We start from the raw sequence: 17,000 nt of genomic DNA, 5'->3' as shown, positions 1-17,000 counted from the left end.
ACTTGCAGAGGTGAGTTGTAGCAGTTTTCGTGAAAAGTCTACAGTTACTCATTAGAAGCTTGTCAAGTAGATATTCGTTTAATAAATACAAAATGTATCTGTATTATCGGTTGGGCACAAATTTCTTTATTACAAATAAATATGGCTCTTAAGTATACTTGCCTTTGAGGGCATACAGAAATCATGAGTTTTTGTTTGTTTTGAGACAGAGTCTTACTCTCTTACCCTGGGTAGAGTACCATGGCATCATAGGTTACAGCAAACTCCTGGGCTTGAGCAATCCTCTTGCCTCAGACTCCCCAGTAGCTGAGACTACAGGCACCTGCCACAATGCCTGACTTTTTTAGAGACAGGGTCTTGCTCTCGCTCAGGCCAGTCTCAAACTCATGAGCTCAGGCAATCCACCCACCTCGGTCTCCCAGAGTGCTAGGATTATAGTATGAGCCACCCTTCTAGCCAAATCACAGTGTCTTAACCATATTTGTAAATCCACATTTTCAAGTTTGGGTTCTATTGTGACATGTAACATGTTAGTCTTGTCTGTTCCGTACAATATGTGGCATCAGTGAGAGAAAATGGGGGCTGGAAAGACAAACACTTCTCTCTGCTCACAGTAGGGAAATTCTACACTGGGTGGCGGTGCCCAAGAGAGAAAAGTTTGGTCAGGATGAAAAATCCTGAGAAAAAACTGGATGATGGCAATGGTGCCAGAAAGTCAGCCCTATCACTTCCCAACTCCCTGACGATCTCTCCCTAACTTGAGGGTTTACTCTCTGTAACGCTCTCACACTTTTCCATGGCATCTGGACATAACTGTGGTCACTCTGGGGAATCTATATGTAGCACAGGGCAATGCCTCAGATGTCATGATGAAAACACAGTGGAACTTTGGTATCCTTTGTCTGATAAGGAGGACATGGGCTTAAATAAATTGGCTTGTTGAGCCTCAAATAATAATCACTTTTAAATAACGCTAGGAGATTTAATTCTTAGAATTTAAAACCATGAGCACTGATTTCTCAAAACACACTAGTATTAGGAATTAATGGTATAAGAACATGGCAAAGACTGTCAAATTGGTAATTTTTTCTAAATTTAAATTAAGGTGAGAACGGGGGAGACAAATTGCCAAACCTAAATGGTTTCTCGCAGGGCTACAGAATGGGAGGGCTGGAGGAAGCCCCATCCGACGCCCCCAGGCATGACCATCTGGAAGCTACTTGGATGAACTTGTCTTTAGCTTACATGGACAGTGTTCCAGGGCAGGGACTCCATAACTTTCCCCAGAAACAGCAGAGTTCTATTTATATGTGTGTGTGGTGGTTTTGACCACCTTTGATTCCCCTGTTGGGCCTCAAACTATGTGAAGCTTGAGACAGATTGTAAAAAACGCATGCATGATAAAATGATGACATAAATAATTAGTAGAAGATAAATGAATAGAAAACAAAGGCAGAAAAGTAATCCAGGGATAAAGCGGTCCACTGAGTAGGCTCACTATTTACACTTGCTAGAGGTACGACATGCATTTATCTCCAAGCTTTCTACTGGCCACAGCAAAAGGGAAAACGCATTCACTTACAAGGTTCAAGGTATCAAGATAAACACAAACCAGTTATGCAGCAGAAGGGTTCTCTTAGGCCCAGATTTGCGAAAAGTTTCTCTCAGACCTTCTCAGGAAGAGAACTGGGTGATGCAGTAAATATCAGCCTCCCCAACAGGCCATAATACATCTCAGACCACTGCACACACGGGCAGGAGGAGCTGGTGGCCCAGCAGGACACACCACTGCACACACTGGCAGGAGGAGCTGGGGGCCCAGCAGGACACACCACTGCACACACTGGCAGGAGGAGCTGGTGGCCCAGCAGGACACTCCCAGAACACAGCTTCAGATGCTCACAGACACCCAGGGACCATGTGTCTTTAGCTTCCTCCACACGGGCTGGTTGCTTTTTGTTTGGTTTCTTTTCTTTCTTTTTTTTTTTTTTTTTGCAGTTTTTGGCTGGGTCTGGGTTTGAACCTGCCACCTCCAGCATATGGGGCTGGCACCCTACTCCTCTGAGCCACAGGTGCCGCCCTTTTGTTTGATTTCTTGACATCACTTTTCAAAAAAACTGACCTGAGAGATCAGTGCAGAAACATATATAAAAAAATTAAAAAATGAGAAAACCTTGAGAGATACAGTGTTTTGCAGCCACAATCTCCTAATTTCTAGACTTTCAATTCAAATTTGCTGATGTTGAACAGGGTAATACTTTGTCTCCGACAGCAGCTAACGCATTATAATAAACAGATCTTTGCAGACCTTACTTGGTTCCTCTCCTAACCAGTATCTGTTGACGCATGCTAGGAAGACTCCAAATTCTTTTTGCGTCTTTACATTCTAACAGACACGTGATCGAAGCATTTGAAACGGTGCCGAGCTGTTATCAGAAGCTCATTTCATACGTGCAGCTCCTGAGGTCGGCCCTCTCAGGAAGCACTGATTTTACAGATGGAGCAAGACACACACCTGCCCAAGATGACTTGACCAGTAGTGGAGGACACGGGATTCAAACCTAGATAACTGGGGTCCTGACCCCAAATACTTCACCACCACACTGTATGCGAGGTCTCTATCACAGGTGTCAATCACAGTTGAATGGACCCTTGGAAGCCTCACTTCCATCACTGTTGAGAATTCTCAGTAGAATATCCCTGTGGGGCCTGCAGACAGTCACGGATGAGAGTCACTGATGTGAACCGAGGAGTAGCTGTCTCATGGGGACAGGGCAGGGCCCCTTGGGAGACTCTGAAGACAGTGATGTTTATTCCAACATATGTGTGAGTCTTGATAAGTTTGGTTAGGAATGCAAATCATTTATCTCAATTTGCAGTTTAGAGTCCTGTGCTCCTCCCCAAAACTCCACTGAGGGCTCAGTGTGGTGTGTGTTCCTCACAGATGAGGGGTGAACACCCACAAGTGGGAAGGGACATCAGGCAAGAAGTCCCCACGCTCAGGGAGCAGAGTGGGAATAAACCCACCCTGGACAACAGGCCCACAAAGATAGAACCGAGGGCTAAGGGGCCAGGCCACTGGGAAGGTCGTCCATAGAATTTTTTGAAGATTAAGCACAACACAGACCCAAAGCATAAGCCTCATTTAGCTGTTTCCATGTATATCTCTCTTAAAAAAATAAAGAGGGGGAGGGAGTAATATGCCTGTAAAAACATACTGAAAAATATAAAATTAGGTCTTTGGTCTTCAAAAAACAAAATAAACTTGGCATCTGACTTTCGTTTCCTCACATCAGAGTCTACTTAACAGCAGCGGGCAGATTCCGTCATGGAAAGACGTGGCAATGAGATGGCGCAGCCGTGGCCACTGGCTTGACGAGGAAGGGGCCTCAGCTCCCTGGGAGTGTGAACACACCTCATTTATCCAAGAATGTCACTGAGTACAGCCCTAAGGGACAGTCCCACTCTCACTGACCACATGAAGCCTGGGGTTCACCTGCATTTCAGAGCCCGCTGCAGAAGTGCTCACCTTGGAGCCAGCCCAAGGCAGGTCAAATGTGCCTGGGGAAATCAATGTCCCTCTTCCTTGAGTCAGTGGAGGCAGACCATCCATCATCCCCCGTTCCTCTGACCCTCTTGCACATAGACCCCACTTCTCACTGCCCTGCTCTCCATCACATGCTGCCAGAAGATTCCAAGCACTTCCAAGCTCCCTCTCTCCTGCTACCAGAGCATGAAATAAACCTTCCCCAAACACAAGCTGGCCACGTCAGACCTGACCCCGCCATGGCCCAACTCCCTAGATTCTCCTCTGTGGTCTGGGCCAGGGGCTTCTAAGTTTACTCACTAGTTCATTCACGGGACATGTCTCTATACCAGGGGTCCTCAAACTTTTTAAACAGGGGGCCAGTTCACTGTCCCTCAGACCATTGGAGGACCAGAGTGTGGGCCCCTGGATGAGTCGGCTGCTAAGCAGGACAGGCAGCAGCAAGAACACCCAGCGGGCCGGATAAATGTCCTACACGGGCCACATGTGGCCCTTGGGCTGTAGTTTGAGGATGTCTGCTCTACACCAAGCACCTTCCCTGGTGCTGGGGGTTCATCAGTGTCCCTATTCTTATAGGACTGGCACTTGGAGTGGCTAAAGCCTCTCACCCTGACTGCACAGGCCCTGCCTTCTGAGACCACTCCCCACATCACTCCCTACCCCACATCACCCCCCACATCACCCCTGCCCCACATCACACTTCCCCTTGAGCCTTTGCTTTTGCTATTCCCTCTGCCTTCAGTGCTGTCCCCGCCCAGACCACCTGGTACCTGCCGTATTCACCTACAAGCTCACCTCAAGGACCTCTGTGAACCTTTCCTGGGTCTCCTGGGAGGAATGTCTCCGTCCCCCTCCCTCCTCTGTGTGTGCTCACCAAGAGTCCACGGGACAGGTAGGTGAACTGATAAGTGACTCTCCCCAACTAAACACCAAGCTCTTACCTTATACCTGTGGTGCTAGAGAAAGCCCCTTATCTCAGAATCAGAAAAACAGTGTTGACCTTGGTTGACCTTTAAACAAGTCACCTAATCTCTTGAGGCTCAATTTCTTCATTCATAAAAAGCAACGAATTCCTTCTTGAGGTTGTTGTGAGGACCCTGGAGATGGTAAGTGTGAATATGCTTTGCAAACTGGTAAGTGCTGTACAAATTAACACAGCAACATGCTGCACGTGCGTGCCTCTGTGTGTGTGTGTGTGTGTGTGTGTGTGTGTATCTTTGTTGACAACTGTTCATAATGGCACCTTAGTGAATTTGTAGGTAGGTCAGAAGCTAATGTGTACCGCTGTTCGGTGTTCAGCCTGTCACTGTTTATTAGAATGCCACTGTTTTCCTGTATGTGTTTTTTTTGTTTGTTTAGTTTACTAGGTTATTTCATGTGAAGAAGAACTTGGTGATGAAGCCACATGGAAGAAATGTAAGGGCTTTCTTTGGCAGCTCAGCCCTAAGAGGCCAAAGAGGTCAGCTCTGCGGGAGGCCCTCCACAAGGAGGCTGGCCAGGGGGACAGGCATTGCATTCCAGACCCGTCTCAACCTGAATACAAATAAACCCCTTCTCAGGTGGTTTTCTTCATATGGCCCCTAAAAGCACATACTTAGTGTTAATCGGCCGACCGAACTCCTAATCGAGTTTCACAGCGTGAATTGAGGTAAGTCACCACAAAAGGTATTTTTAGGACCCCAGACAAGGAGGGGATTGTCTGGAGAGCTGCAGGGTAATTTGTGGGTCTGTTTTATTTCTGAATCAGAGGCAGTGGAAAAGCTGCTTCAGCCCCGTGGCCCGGGCAGCGGGTGGAGCTGAGCAGTGATTCATGTAGAACTCCAGGCTCAAACTGAAACCGTAGATGTTTGTCTTCACAGCTGTGTGTTATTTTTACCCTTACTAAATATTCTCTCTTACACCTGGAATTTCAGCCTCTTCCCAACAGTCCTGTTCCTTCCCCCTTCTCTGAAGCAGTTGAAGACAAAATTAATTAAAAAGTCACCACCAACTCACCAACAGTTAGTTCTTTGTCCCTAAAAGGGGCTTGAAGTTTCCCTGAAAAAGTTTTATTGTCTGAGTTTATATTTCTCTTTGCAGCTGACAAAGAATATCAGCAAGACCATGTCATGTTTAAAAAGTGGGGGGTGCATCATTTTGGGGCTCATGATTTGGAAATAAAATGTTGTATAGAATAAAATCTCTACAAGCGGTTCCATGATAAACAAATACGCAGGCTTTTCTATTTCGTAAGTGCTGTTTGTTGCTTTTTTAAAAAACTCGGTTTTCACAGAGTAAACCTAATGCCACCATGGTGCTTCAGACTTTGCTGTTTATAAGCAAGTTATGTGAATTCTGGGCAACCCAATGGTTTTACTTTCCAGATAGCAAATACCAAGGAAGTGCCTGCCCGCTCCCCACTGACCGCACCTGCTGCGACCCAGTGTGATAGCATCAGGAGGTGGGGCCTGGAGAAGGTGCCCAGGTGAAGAGGATGGAGCCCTCAGGAATGGGACCTGTGTCCTTAGAAAGGGACCTCAGGGAGCTCCTTTTTCCTTTTGCCATATGAGGTCACAGTAGAAGGTGCCATCTGTGAAGCAGACACCAAATCTGCCAGCACCTTGATCTTGGACTTGTCAGCCTCCAAAACGGTGCACAAGCCACCCAGCCTAGAGCCATTTTTGTTATAGCAGCCTGTGATGTCTAAGACACCCACTATTACAGTTAGGGCAAAATCACTAGTTTGGAAGGCTTTGGCACAGGGCCACCCATAGCACAGCTTGGGGCTTAATTAGGAGATGTCTTTTATGCCAATCCAAGTCGGAGCCTAGGCAGAAAGGAGCAAATTTAGTTAGCTAGTGGATTTCACTGTCCTAAAATAATACTTAAGTACTATAGAAAGGGTAAGAAAACACATGTAATGTCAAACTCCATGAGTTGAATTGGAAGACTTGCAGAGAGGCCCGGCCCAGTGAACCACATGCAATTTCTGTGACATTGTTGACCAGTCTCAAGCTACCGGGTAACATGGACAGTTTCTGCATAAAATTGAAATGGCCATCAACAATCTGTTCACATAGCAGCTGTTCCTGATCCATTTCTCCCGCTCTCAGTTCCAGTGGTTCCAAAGTCAGCCTATTTATTCTTTCGCCCTCCTCATCTCTCAGCTGCTTCGGATATAGACTCACTTAGCACCTCTAACATCATGACATACTGCTGAACAGAGATTTTACACAGAAACCATCCCTATTACCGCTTGACTCCTAACTGGTCAGCAGTGTGTTCAGCATTGAGTGCTGTACGTAAAATGAGAGGCCTTGATAGTAAAGCACCTTCAGCCAATATATCACTGCATTGGTGGTCATCGGGCAGAGGGCCTTTCCCACACAATAACAATAACAGTTACATGAATAGTCACTACACTAAAACCGAGAATTTTTTCATTTTAATTTCACCCCAACAATGTACCAAGGCCCCCTGAAACGCTCAGAATGCAGGTCTCGTCACCAGACTTGTTACTGCCTGTTTCATCTGGAGGTACTTTAGGAAATGAATACAAAGGCCAGTGCAGGCAAGTATGAGATGAAAGTAAGTTTTTTATAAATGTGTTAAGATATACAAGAAATTAAAATGCAGTTGGTGCTTGGATTTAATGCCTCATAAGTGAAAAAATGATAAAACATTATTGTGTGTTTGTTTGTTTGACACTGGAGGAAACCATGCTATCGCTGCCAGCACAGGAAGAATTTTCAGGCTGAGGGAATGAAGACAACCCCAGGCCTGAGGCCAAATGGCCTACAACGGGTGGGTGTGGACAGGCTACACATTGGAAACTCAATGGCCTTCATCTGTGAAATGGGTATAATCATAATATTGCCATCTCATGGACTTAGTGTAGAAATCGGATAATATGCTATATGTACAATCTAATAAAGCGCAGTATGTTGTAGAAATATTACTACTGTCCCTCTCAGAGCCTCTCTCTCCTGCCCAGCTGGACATGATGACACCCTCACTCCTGCGGTTTCTGGGTCCTGTATGCTCCTCTGTACTCGTGGGGGCTTCACAATCTCACAGGACCTTTTCCCCTTTGATAGACCATGAGCTTCTTTGAATCTGTCTTCATAGGAGCCCATGCAGGGCAGGAAGCAGAGTAAACCCCAGTAAATGCTGGTTTGGTGCAGGGCTTCTTACCTGCCACTCCACTGCCATGCGCAGCCAGACCATTCCTTTGCGGGTATGTGCGGGGGATGTTCTGCTCACAGAGGTGCGCCCTGGGCCTCGAAGGCTGCTGAGTGACAGCCCCGGCCTCTGCCCACTAGATCCTAGTAACACCCTCCTCCCCACTAGCTGTGACAATCACAAACATCTCTGGATATTCAGCAATGTCCTGGGAGCAAAATCACTCTGGTTGAGAGTTTAAACCCTGGCTTAAAGAACAAAGATCCACTGCACTCAGGCAAGAAGCCCAGAGCCTCCCCCATTTTACCTGGTGCTTATCAGACACAAGTTCAGGTCTCCAGTGCCTGGGCTGATGCCTAAGGGGGCAGCCTCTGTTCTCAGGAGGCTTCTAGCTTGGTTTATCCTGATCTGCTTTGGGGTATAGCCCTCAAACTTTGTGCCAATCCTCATGTCCTCCGTTCCTCATGCTGTGTGCTCAACCCATCAGCAAAAGAGTTTGGCTTTACCTTTACAATATGCCCAGAATGCATGGCCTCTCCCTTCCCTCCCTGGCTGATGCCCTGGTGAGGCCTCCACCATTGCACACCTACACGGCTGCAGGAGCCTCCAGATGGTCTGCACTTCAACCTAGAGTCAGGGAGATCTGCTGAACCTAAGCAACATCACATCCTTCCTTTGCCTGCCATCCCCCAATGAGTTCCCAGCTCACTTAGTGTGAAAGTCAAAGGCCCCTGGTTGGCCCCAAGGTCTCTCCAAACTCATTTCCTATAACTCTTCCTCTCTGACACCAAACATCAGCCACAATGGCCTCCTGTTTTCAGCGACCTCAGGCCCTTTGCACTTCCCATTCCCTTTGCCTAGAATACCTTCTGCTGTTTAACCAACCACAAGGCCTTTTCCTCACTGCCTCTGGTGCAGGGTTTCTCGGTTTCCACACTACTGACATTTGGAGCCAGACTCAAATGTCACTTTCTCAGAGGTGACCTTCTCAGGCCCCCCTGTCAAGAACTATCATCCTCTTTCTTGCCATATTTTTCTCCCCAGCATTTACTGTGTTATAACCTACTATATATTTCATTAAGTCACCTGGTTTAATGGCCTTCCTCCCTACTCAAAAGTGAACTTAGTGAGGCAGAAGTTTTTATATCTTCTCTCACTGTGATCCACGTGCTCAGAATGGTGGCTACCTACAGCAGGTGCTCAGTATACCCTTAGAGACTGAATGAGGGGGTCTGGGCATCACCAGATGTCTGAGGCCAGGATGGACCCATCAGATGACCCGTATTCATCACACCCTGGTGGCAAGCTTTTAATAACATGGCAAAAGCATCTTGCCACCTGGCCCCAGCCCGGAGTTAGTCTGTCACACAATGAATCTCCTTCCCAGACTACATAGGAAGGTAAGGCCCAAAGAGCCTGGTCTCTCACTGCACAGGCTCCGCCGGGCAAAGCGCGGGTGTGGCACAAGGGAAGGGAGGTTATCGTCAGGGTAGGCGGACGGACTTCCAGGAGCCACCTTTCCCTGCCCTGTGTTCTCCCAGATCACTCACTCGACAGGCGGCTTCCACCCGGCTACCAGGCATTCTCATCATTCCTCTTCCTAGAACAGAGCAGTGGTTCTCACATTGGCGAGCATCAGAATCCTCCAGGGGGCTCCTTAAACAGAGTGCTGGGCCACACCTCACGTCTCTTCTGGGGCAAGGCAAGGAAAATCTGCATTTTGAACAAGTTCCCAGGTGGTGTTGCTGGGCCTGGGACCCAGCAGGAGACCCACCATGGTAGGGAGCCCTTACTCAACAGAATCAAACACACCAATGGTGGCTTGGGGACTGGGTTGGAGCTGGCTACTGGGACTGATGTCATGGCACAGAAATTCATTAGATTCCAGCTCCAGGGAGCCTCCAGCAGGCTACCTGGAATGGCCTTCACCTGTGGAAAGAGGAAGGTGACACTCTGGGCATACTGAGTGAACTTGGTCACCGGGGCCAGGGATGCTTAGAGGGAAAGCAGCCTGCTCCGTATGTCCCACCTGCCTGCCAGCAGGAGGACAATCTCATCATGACCACATGTGAGTGCCTGTCCCCTCTTGGCTTATCTCACCAATCTATACTGGCTGAACCGCCTCACAGCAAATGAAGGGATGGGCAGGGAGCTTGCTAGAGGGTGAGCAGGTGCTGATACACCCAGCAGGGCCCACTGTGTGCGTGGCCCAGGAAGACAGCTGGTTTGGGCTTGGCCACACACGGACAGTTTTCCTTTGTGTGAACACTTGGAAGTTTCTTGTGTGTGAGGCCAGTGTGAAGAAAAGGAGAGGCAGGGTGGCCGTGGGCGGCCGAAGCTGAGAAGTGCTGTCCTGTGTCCACGCCACACACAGCTGGATTAATGTCTGCGAGAATTCTGCCATTTGGTGGCCAAGCCAAACCCACAATGACTTCCCTATTGGCTCACAAAGCTATGGTTCCTTTCTCTCCTGATTTTCTCACATTATTTTTTAAATAGAAACTCCATTATAACGGCACTAGATCTCATGTCACCACATGGATTCCAGTTCAGGAGCTCGTAAGCGTGTTAGGGCTGAGGCTTTGTAGAATTCCACTATTTGCTTAGGAACTGAGCCCTTCCTTCTGCCCAAGACCCTCAGCCTTCCCCTCCATGGGCAAGCAATGCAGAGGGCAGGCAAATGGGCCATTCCCAAAGCTGGTGCTCTATGCAGAAGGCCATGTTCTGGTGAGACCAAAGCTGCAGTGAGGGGTCACTGAGCTAAGAGCCTCCGAGTTCTAGCCAAAGATCAATTTTTGTCTCATGTCAACTCCCCTTGGACTTGACTTCGAGAGGCCTGTGTGCTACAGGAAATGCTCTACACATCAGCTCACAGCAGGGACAATTAGAAGAGGACAGTGAACTGGGCTCTTCTCCTGCACACCCGGGCACACCTGGGCTCTTTTCTCCTGCACACCCGGGCTAGAGCTCCTCATGTGGCGGTGAGCCACCCCAACTCTACAGGTCCCTGCAGGGATACCCTCCCCTGCCCCCTGGCACGGCCTGGGTGCCCATTCTCAGTCCCCAGACAGAGCAGAGTGAAGACACATCCACGTTCCTTTCTGTGGAGCTGGACCTGACATACACAAAGAGCCTGGTGTGATCGGCAAAACCCACAGGTCTGCCCCCAGGTGGTCCTCTCAGCCACTTAGGCCACCGGTGTGCCCCTGGGTGAGATGAGTCTCAGCTCCATGGAGGCCCATGAGCCCTCCCCTCTCTTCCTGGAATACCCTCAGGCCACCTGTTGGACCCTGGGGAGCAGACTCTGGCCCTGGCTCTGGCTGAAACCACGTTTCAACATTCCTGGGGTCACAGAGCCCTGACATGAAGCTCAACCCCCCTTTACCACTCGCTGTTCCACCAGGCTGAGCTCCTTCAGAGACAGGAGAGTGAAAGAGTGGAATGGCCCTGCCAGTCACCACGTGGTGGAGGGCCCCTGGCAGTCAGGGTGGGGCTCAGTGTCCTGGTCAGACTGGTCAGGCTGGGGCTCCCCGTGACTGGCTCAAACGCTGGAGGTGTCAACCACTGCCAAGGCAGCTGGCAGGTTCGGCCACCACCTCCATCCGTGGACCTTAACTGAGGAGGTCACTTTGGACAAGACCAGCGAGCTGTCTAATCAGCTGAGGGCCTGGAGAGTGAAGACAGAGGTTTCCCGGGAAGGCGTCCTGCCTGTAGCCCAGAACATAGACATGCCGCCCCGTCTCCAGCCTGCCAGCCTTCCCTGCAGACCTCAGATCAGCCACCCTCATGACCGCTGGACTTAACCCCTTAAAATCAACCTCTTAAAATATTGAAATAGTCTACAGTTCTACTTCTCTGGGGAGTCACTTATGGTACACTGTGCAGCCCCCACTGCGCTCTGGGGAGGGTGTCACAAGCATCTCTTGTGGTCATCTCTTCTACAGAGGGATTTCATACCTGCCCCCGCCCTCCCCAAGCATTCTTAAGGGTAGGAGATGATGCTCCTTGCTGACTGGTGGACACCTGTCTTGTCCCTGGATGCCACCAAGCCAAGGAGGCCTCCAAGGCCCAGGTTCCCCTGCCTCTATTTCAGGCCACTCCTGCCATCTTCCATGATTAAAGGTAGAGGGGTTGAGCTCGCTCTCTTCACAGACAGCACTGGACAAACTGACACCCTGTGACTCTGACACAGAAAGTGGGGCGACTGACCTCACTCAGCATCCACCCTCCAAACCCACGTGGCTGTTTGCTTTGAAAGCTGAACTGCATTTAAGGCCTGTCACAGGAGCATTCTAAGCAATGTCAGAGTTCTGTGAGGCTTCAGAGAGAAAGCTCTTAAAGTTACCCTTCATTGTTCCCTTGGGAAAAAATGTCCAATTTCCCTGAAAAATAATTTCCTGGGGCCAGCACCCATCTTTCCACCTGCCTGAGATAAGAACCACTGAAGAGCTTTCCCCAGTCCACAGGGTATGGAACCTGGGGGAAGCTGCCTGCCTATATTTTGGGGGGACTGAAGCCCCTTGGCTGGAGCTCAGGGTCACTGTGAACCCCTGTCCTGAGCTTCTGGGTTAACCACTGCAGGCCGGAAAGTCTGCCCCATACCCAGCCAGGCCAGGCAGGGATGTGGACATCAGCGACCATGTGAAGGACAATGGTGTTTGCACCTCTCCACAAACAGATTCTCATTTTACTTTAATTTTTAATTTGGGGTAGCACACTGAGGACAAGGGGAGCTTTCGTTTCTGCAGCACTGTCCTCACCGCCTCGCTCAGGCTTCCCTTCTGGGGCTTGCTAACTCTAGACTGGCAGGCCAGACCAAAACCAGGCCAGGCCAGGCCAGGGTGGCTCTGCTTGTCATCGCCAGGGGGCATCTCAGTGGCCTTCCCATCCTCCTCATTCTCTCTCTCCATCTCTGCCTTTCTCTCTCTCTCTCTCACACATACCCCGTCTCTGTCACAATCTCTCCCTCATAATCCCCCTCTTGGCCCAGGCAGGTGTAGTGCCTGTGGGAACAAATTAGCCTCTGAAGGAGAAAGGCCTTAGAGACCTGTTTCTGCCATGACCACATGGGCTGCACAAGAGACAAAGAAAGGATGATTTCTTTTAGATATTGTGTAATCTACCCTGCAGTTGTAAGAACAGCTCCCAGTTGCTAGGACTTTACCGTTTCCAGGCTGAGTCCCACCAACTGCTTATCCACAGAAATGCTGAAGGACGTAAGTGCCCTGCACTACTCCATGCTCAGAAATGCCTGCAGCCGAGGCTCAGCAGGCACATCCCACCAAACGTCTACAAGTTATGGCTAAAGCAAAAACAGGCAACCATTAACTTCCCACCACTTTGGTGCTGTGGACCCCATGACTGCATTTTCTGCTGGGTCCTTTCAGAACTCCAGGACTTAATGTTCTAATCAACCTCGATGAGACCCAAGATAATCCTGCCTTGAATTCCACTGAAAGGACCCACATGGCAGCATATTCAGCCTCAGAGCTATTTTTCCTTTCCAGAAGAAGCCAGAGGCACATAAGCAAACTGCTTCTCAGAGTTGAGGAACGTTCCGGCGCCTCCTGTCTCCCCATCTGGCACATCCAGCCTCACTGTCGATGCTCTCTCTACGGCACTGGGGCTTGGCACCTTCATTAATGTCATCCTAGGAGTTGACGCAATGGTTTCCAGTACTTATAAAATATGACACTTATAATAAACATACTTAGCGTGAAAACATACATGTAACAAAAAGGCCCTATTACAGCCACAACATCGTGGAAAGTGCTCCGGGTGTGGAGTCAAACACTCCTGGTTTGAATCCAAGTTCTGATTCCCTTTAAGTGGCAATTTTTAGGTTAGACAGAAAATACCTGATCGTAGGATTCCTCATCCATCAAGCGTGGACGGGCATCGCTGGGGGGCAGGAGGGGTGCTCGGGAACTGACAGGCTAGGGGACATAAAGGGCTCTGTACACAGCAAAGTCCCAGAAACTGGGAGCTGTTCTTACAACTGTAGGGTAGATTATGCAACATTTAAAAGAAATCATCCTTTCTGTGTCCCTTGGTCTGAAGTTTTCACATTCTTCTTCTCGAAAAGGTATTATATCATAACTGAAATTAATTTTACTTTCGAAAACTCCATCTAGTACAATGCTTTTCAGTGCCAGGGACATTTCTGCATTTGATAATACGTCGTCTGTGACAGCTTGATTATTAGATACATGTTATATGTGCATTTTCAGGAAAGCTAACAGTTAGGGGAGACAGGGGAGCTTGATTTTAAATGGAAGTTAAGATGAGGAAAAACAACCATCTAAGAGGAGAGGACAGCAGAGACTAAAGCATGGGGTGGGGGTGGAAAGTGCATGAAGCAGCCTCCTTAGCAAGTTCTCACGGCCCGGCCACTAGCTGACATGCTCCTTTCATAAAAACACAAGACAGCACTACTTTCCAGGCAATAAAACCTCAGAGATGTATCTGGCCATATGTGGGCAAGGCCCCCTCCCACAGAGCCTGCATAACTGGGAAACAGAATCCAACACCACGTCTTCAAAGAGAGTTCTTGGTAAATATACTACTGGTTTTACAACCTCTATGCTCAACACAAACCACTGGAAAACACATTTTCTCAGCGTTGCCCGATGTTACCGCTCAGGGGCCGTCCATTCTGAAATAGTCTTTGGAGAAGCCTGACTGACGTCCACCCTGCCATCTGAAGTTAATAGGAAAATGGGGGGGTCAGTTGTCTCCTTACCTTGAGCCGTTCACCTGGCTCGGGTTACATTCCATTTTGATGGTGACCCTGGCTGGGGGTTGAGACAGCCAGTCCTGCTGAGGGACACGTGGGCTCATCTTGGAAGTCTGTCCATAGTCGCTGGAGGAGGACGCGGTCATCTCCGTCTTAGCCAGGTGTGGCGTCCCGTAGGCGCACTCAAACAACGACTGGTCCTCGCTCACAACTGATAATGCTTCCTGAACGCCCAAAGAAACACATATTCAGGACATTCCAAAGGACAGTCATGTTTCCAAAAGCTGTTGACTTCAGCGTTCTTTCTAACTGGGGCTACATTTTAGGTAGTTTTTATGGTATCCATTTCTACTTTTCAGAGGAAAAAAGTACCCTGTTTTTCTTTCCTCTGCAGTGTGCCCGCTGGAAGTACCAGCCCAGGAAAACTTGTCTGCAGGGCTCAAGCGCCCCAGGCCTGACTGCGGCAGGGCAGATAATACCTACTTTAATCTCAATTCAAGGAAGTTGAATTTCAAAGGTCTTAAAAGACATCCAATTGTATGTGTCATTATTTGACAAATGCAATCTATAATTTAAGCAGACAGGGTACAGAATGGTCATGAAGATTAAAAAAAGAAATGTGAAGGCTAACACCTAAGCATCTGGCAAAACTGCCACATTCCCGGGAGATTTCGAGGAAGAGGTACTCAGAAGAAGAGAGAGGAAAGGACGGAGCGCCATGGGACAACCAAACAAAAAGATGAGTTTTTCCACTCTAAGTTATTAGCTGAAATAGAGTTTCAAGTGGTGCTTCCATGATGGTGAACATCTGGATGATAAATGAACCCCAAAAAGAAAAAAAAAGCTATAAATTATCCAGATGCCTGCAAATACCAGGATGTTTAGAATATCTGGATCACTTGGACTAGCACTCCCTCCCCCCAGTTTCTATTAATATCTTTGGTCTTTTGCGTGATTTGGTAAGAAGAAATAGAAATCTGTCCTTCTTGGGTCACAGTTCTGTGGTTGTAAGTCAAACAAGTGGTCAGCCGAAGACTATGTTTACGGCCAAATCAGCAAAGGCAGCTCTGACTGGCAGATTTCGGCTCCTTCACCGATACATCCTGCAGCAACTACACTAAGCAGTTAGAACACAGTCTGATTTTGGTTTCTATGGGCAGAAAAAGAATCCATGTGGTAGCTCATGTTCGTGTCCATCCTGGGGCACCCTCAGTATGGGTATCAACCCCTGAGAAACAAATTCTGGTTATGCCACAACTTTTTTAAACAAACCGAATCTCAGAGGCAAGAGATATGGAGACATTCTAATGCAAACTTCTCATCTTCAAATGAGAAATGTGAGACCCAGAAAGATCTAGACCTAAGCTTGAATTAGCTGGCCAGGATCGACCGGGGAGTATCACGGTGGAAGTGACCTGTGTTCTGCCGTCTGCTCTCTCCTGCCCCCACAGCCCTGGATGCCCTTCCAACACATTTAGTTTGAGACCAGTGTTTGAACGAGCACATTGTTCTTTGAGTTGGTCATTAAATAAATAAAAATGCTCTCCACCAGTGATGGCACTGGACCCCTCCCTATCCAGGAGGAGGAGGATCTGTAGGCAACAATCACCCTCCTGCCCCATGGATGCTCTGCCCCTCTAACCCCAGGACCAACGCTGTCCCCAGCTCCCCAAGTGCACCGGCTTCTTAGCCTGATGCACTGCACTTGAATCCATGAGTGGGGAGACACCAAAGGAACAAGCTCCAGTTCTCGGCTCTCGCAATGGCAGCCATGTGCCTGTGCACATATAACCCCACCTCGACTACTTCAGCGTCCCTGAAACTACAGCCATGAAACCCCGGGAATGACAAAGCCTGGAGCTTAAACAGTAACACAAAATGCACGGCTGACCACTTGTTTGACTTACAACCACAGGCAATCTGTGACCACCAGAGAGCCAGAAACAGACCCAGGGGTGAAAAGCAGCAGGAATATACAGTAACATCAAATGCACCAACAAACAAGAATACTACGAGGCGGCAATACAGAAGCTGACTGCACAGCGGGCACCCAGATGGTGGGAGCCTGAGTCTCAGAGCTGCCTCTTCTGAGCTCAATCTAGGGAACAATTCTAACAATTCCAGACTCGTAGATGTGGGTTTAAGAGTAAAATCGGCACCACAGACTCCGCGTAGTCATACTCATTAACAAAGACAAAAGTTACAGCTTAAATAACTTTTGCAGAACAGAGTCTCCCTTCCCATAGCGGCACTGGGTAGAAGGGCTGTGGACACGCAATTGCGACAGGAGGCAAGGCTGATGGCGACTCTCTCCCTCCTCCCTCAGCCTGCCGAGGCCCAGAGGAGAATAACAGACTATGTAATGTTAGCTTTGGCCCACCGATGACAAGAAACATGAACAAATGTGCAATTTATATCAGAAATTGGCAAAAACAAGTGACATATAAGAGACAGGCTACATTTGAAATTACAAACTGAAAAGAAAACAGCTTCGACAATAACAAGCCAGCAATGACTTTAAAATACTAATAGTATATTCTCAAGGTAAAGTAAGAC

At 48.5% G+C, this 17,000-nt stretch overlaps 1 protein-coding gene across 3 annotated transcripts in view; it reads right to left on the bottom strand.

The window, feature by feature from the left end:
* The window catches only part of ERG (ERG, ETS transcription factor), a 189,187-nt gene that overhangs the window by 44,507 nt on the left and 127,680 nt on the right, over positions 1 to 17,000 (bottom strand). For all 3 annotated transcript variants that reach the window (XM_012811949.2, XM_023519590.1, XM_023519591.1), the window contains one exon: positions 14,451 to 14,668. In XM_012811949.2, the coding sequence (XP_012667403.1) occupies positions 14,451 to 14,668 (218 nt within the window). The remainder of the gene's footprint in view (positions 1 to 14,450; positions 14,669 to 17,000) is intronic.

This window comes from Otolemur garnettii, unplaced genomic scaffold (genome assembly GCF_000181295.1).
Source record: "Otolemur garnettii isolate 467f Iridium unplaced genomic scaffold, OtoGar3 scaffold00180, whole genome shotgun sequence".
Lineage (NCBI taxonomy): Eukaryota > Metazoa > Chordata > Mammalia > Primates > Galagidae > Otolemur > Otolemur garnettii.
This window is presented reverse-complemented; position numbering and strand designations above follow the sequence as displayed.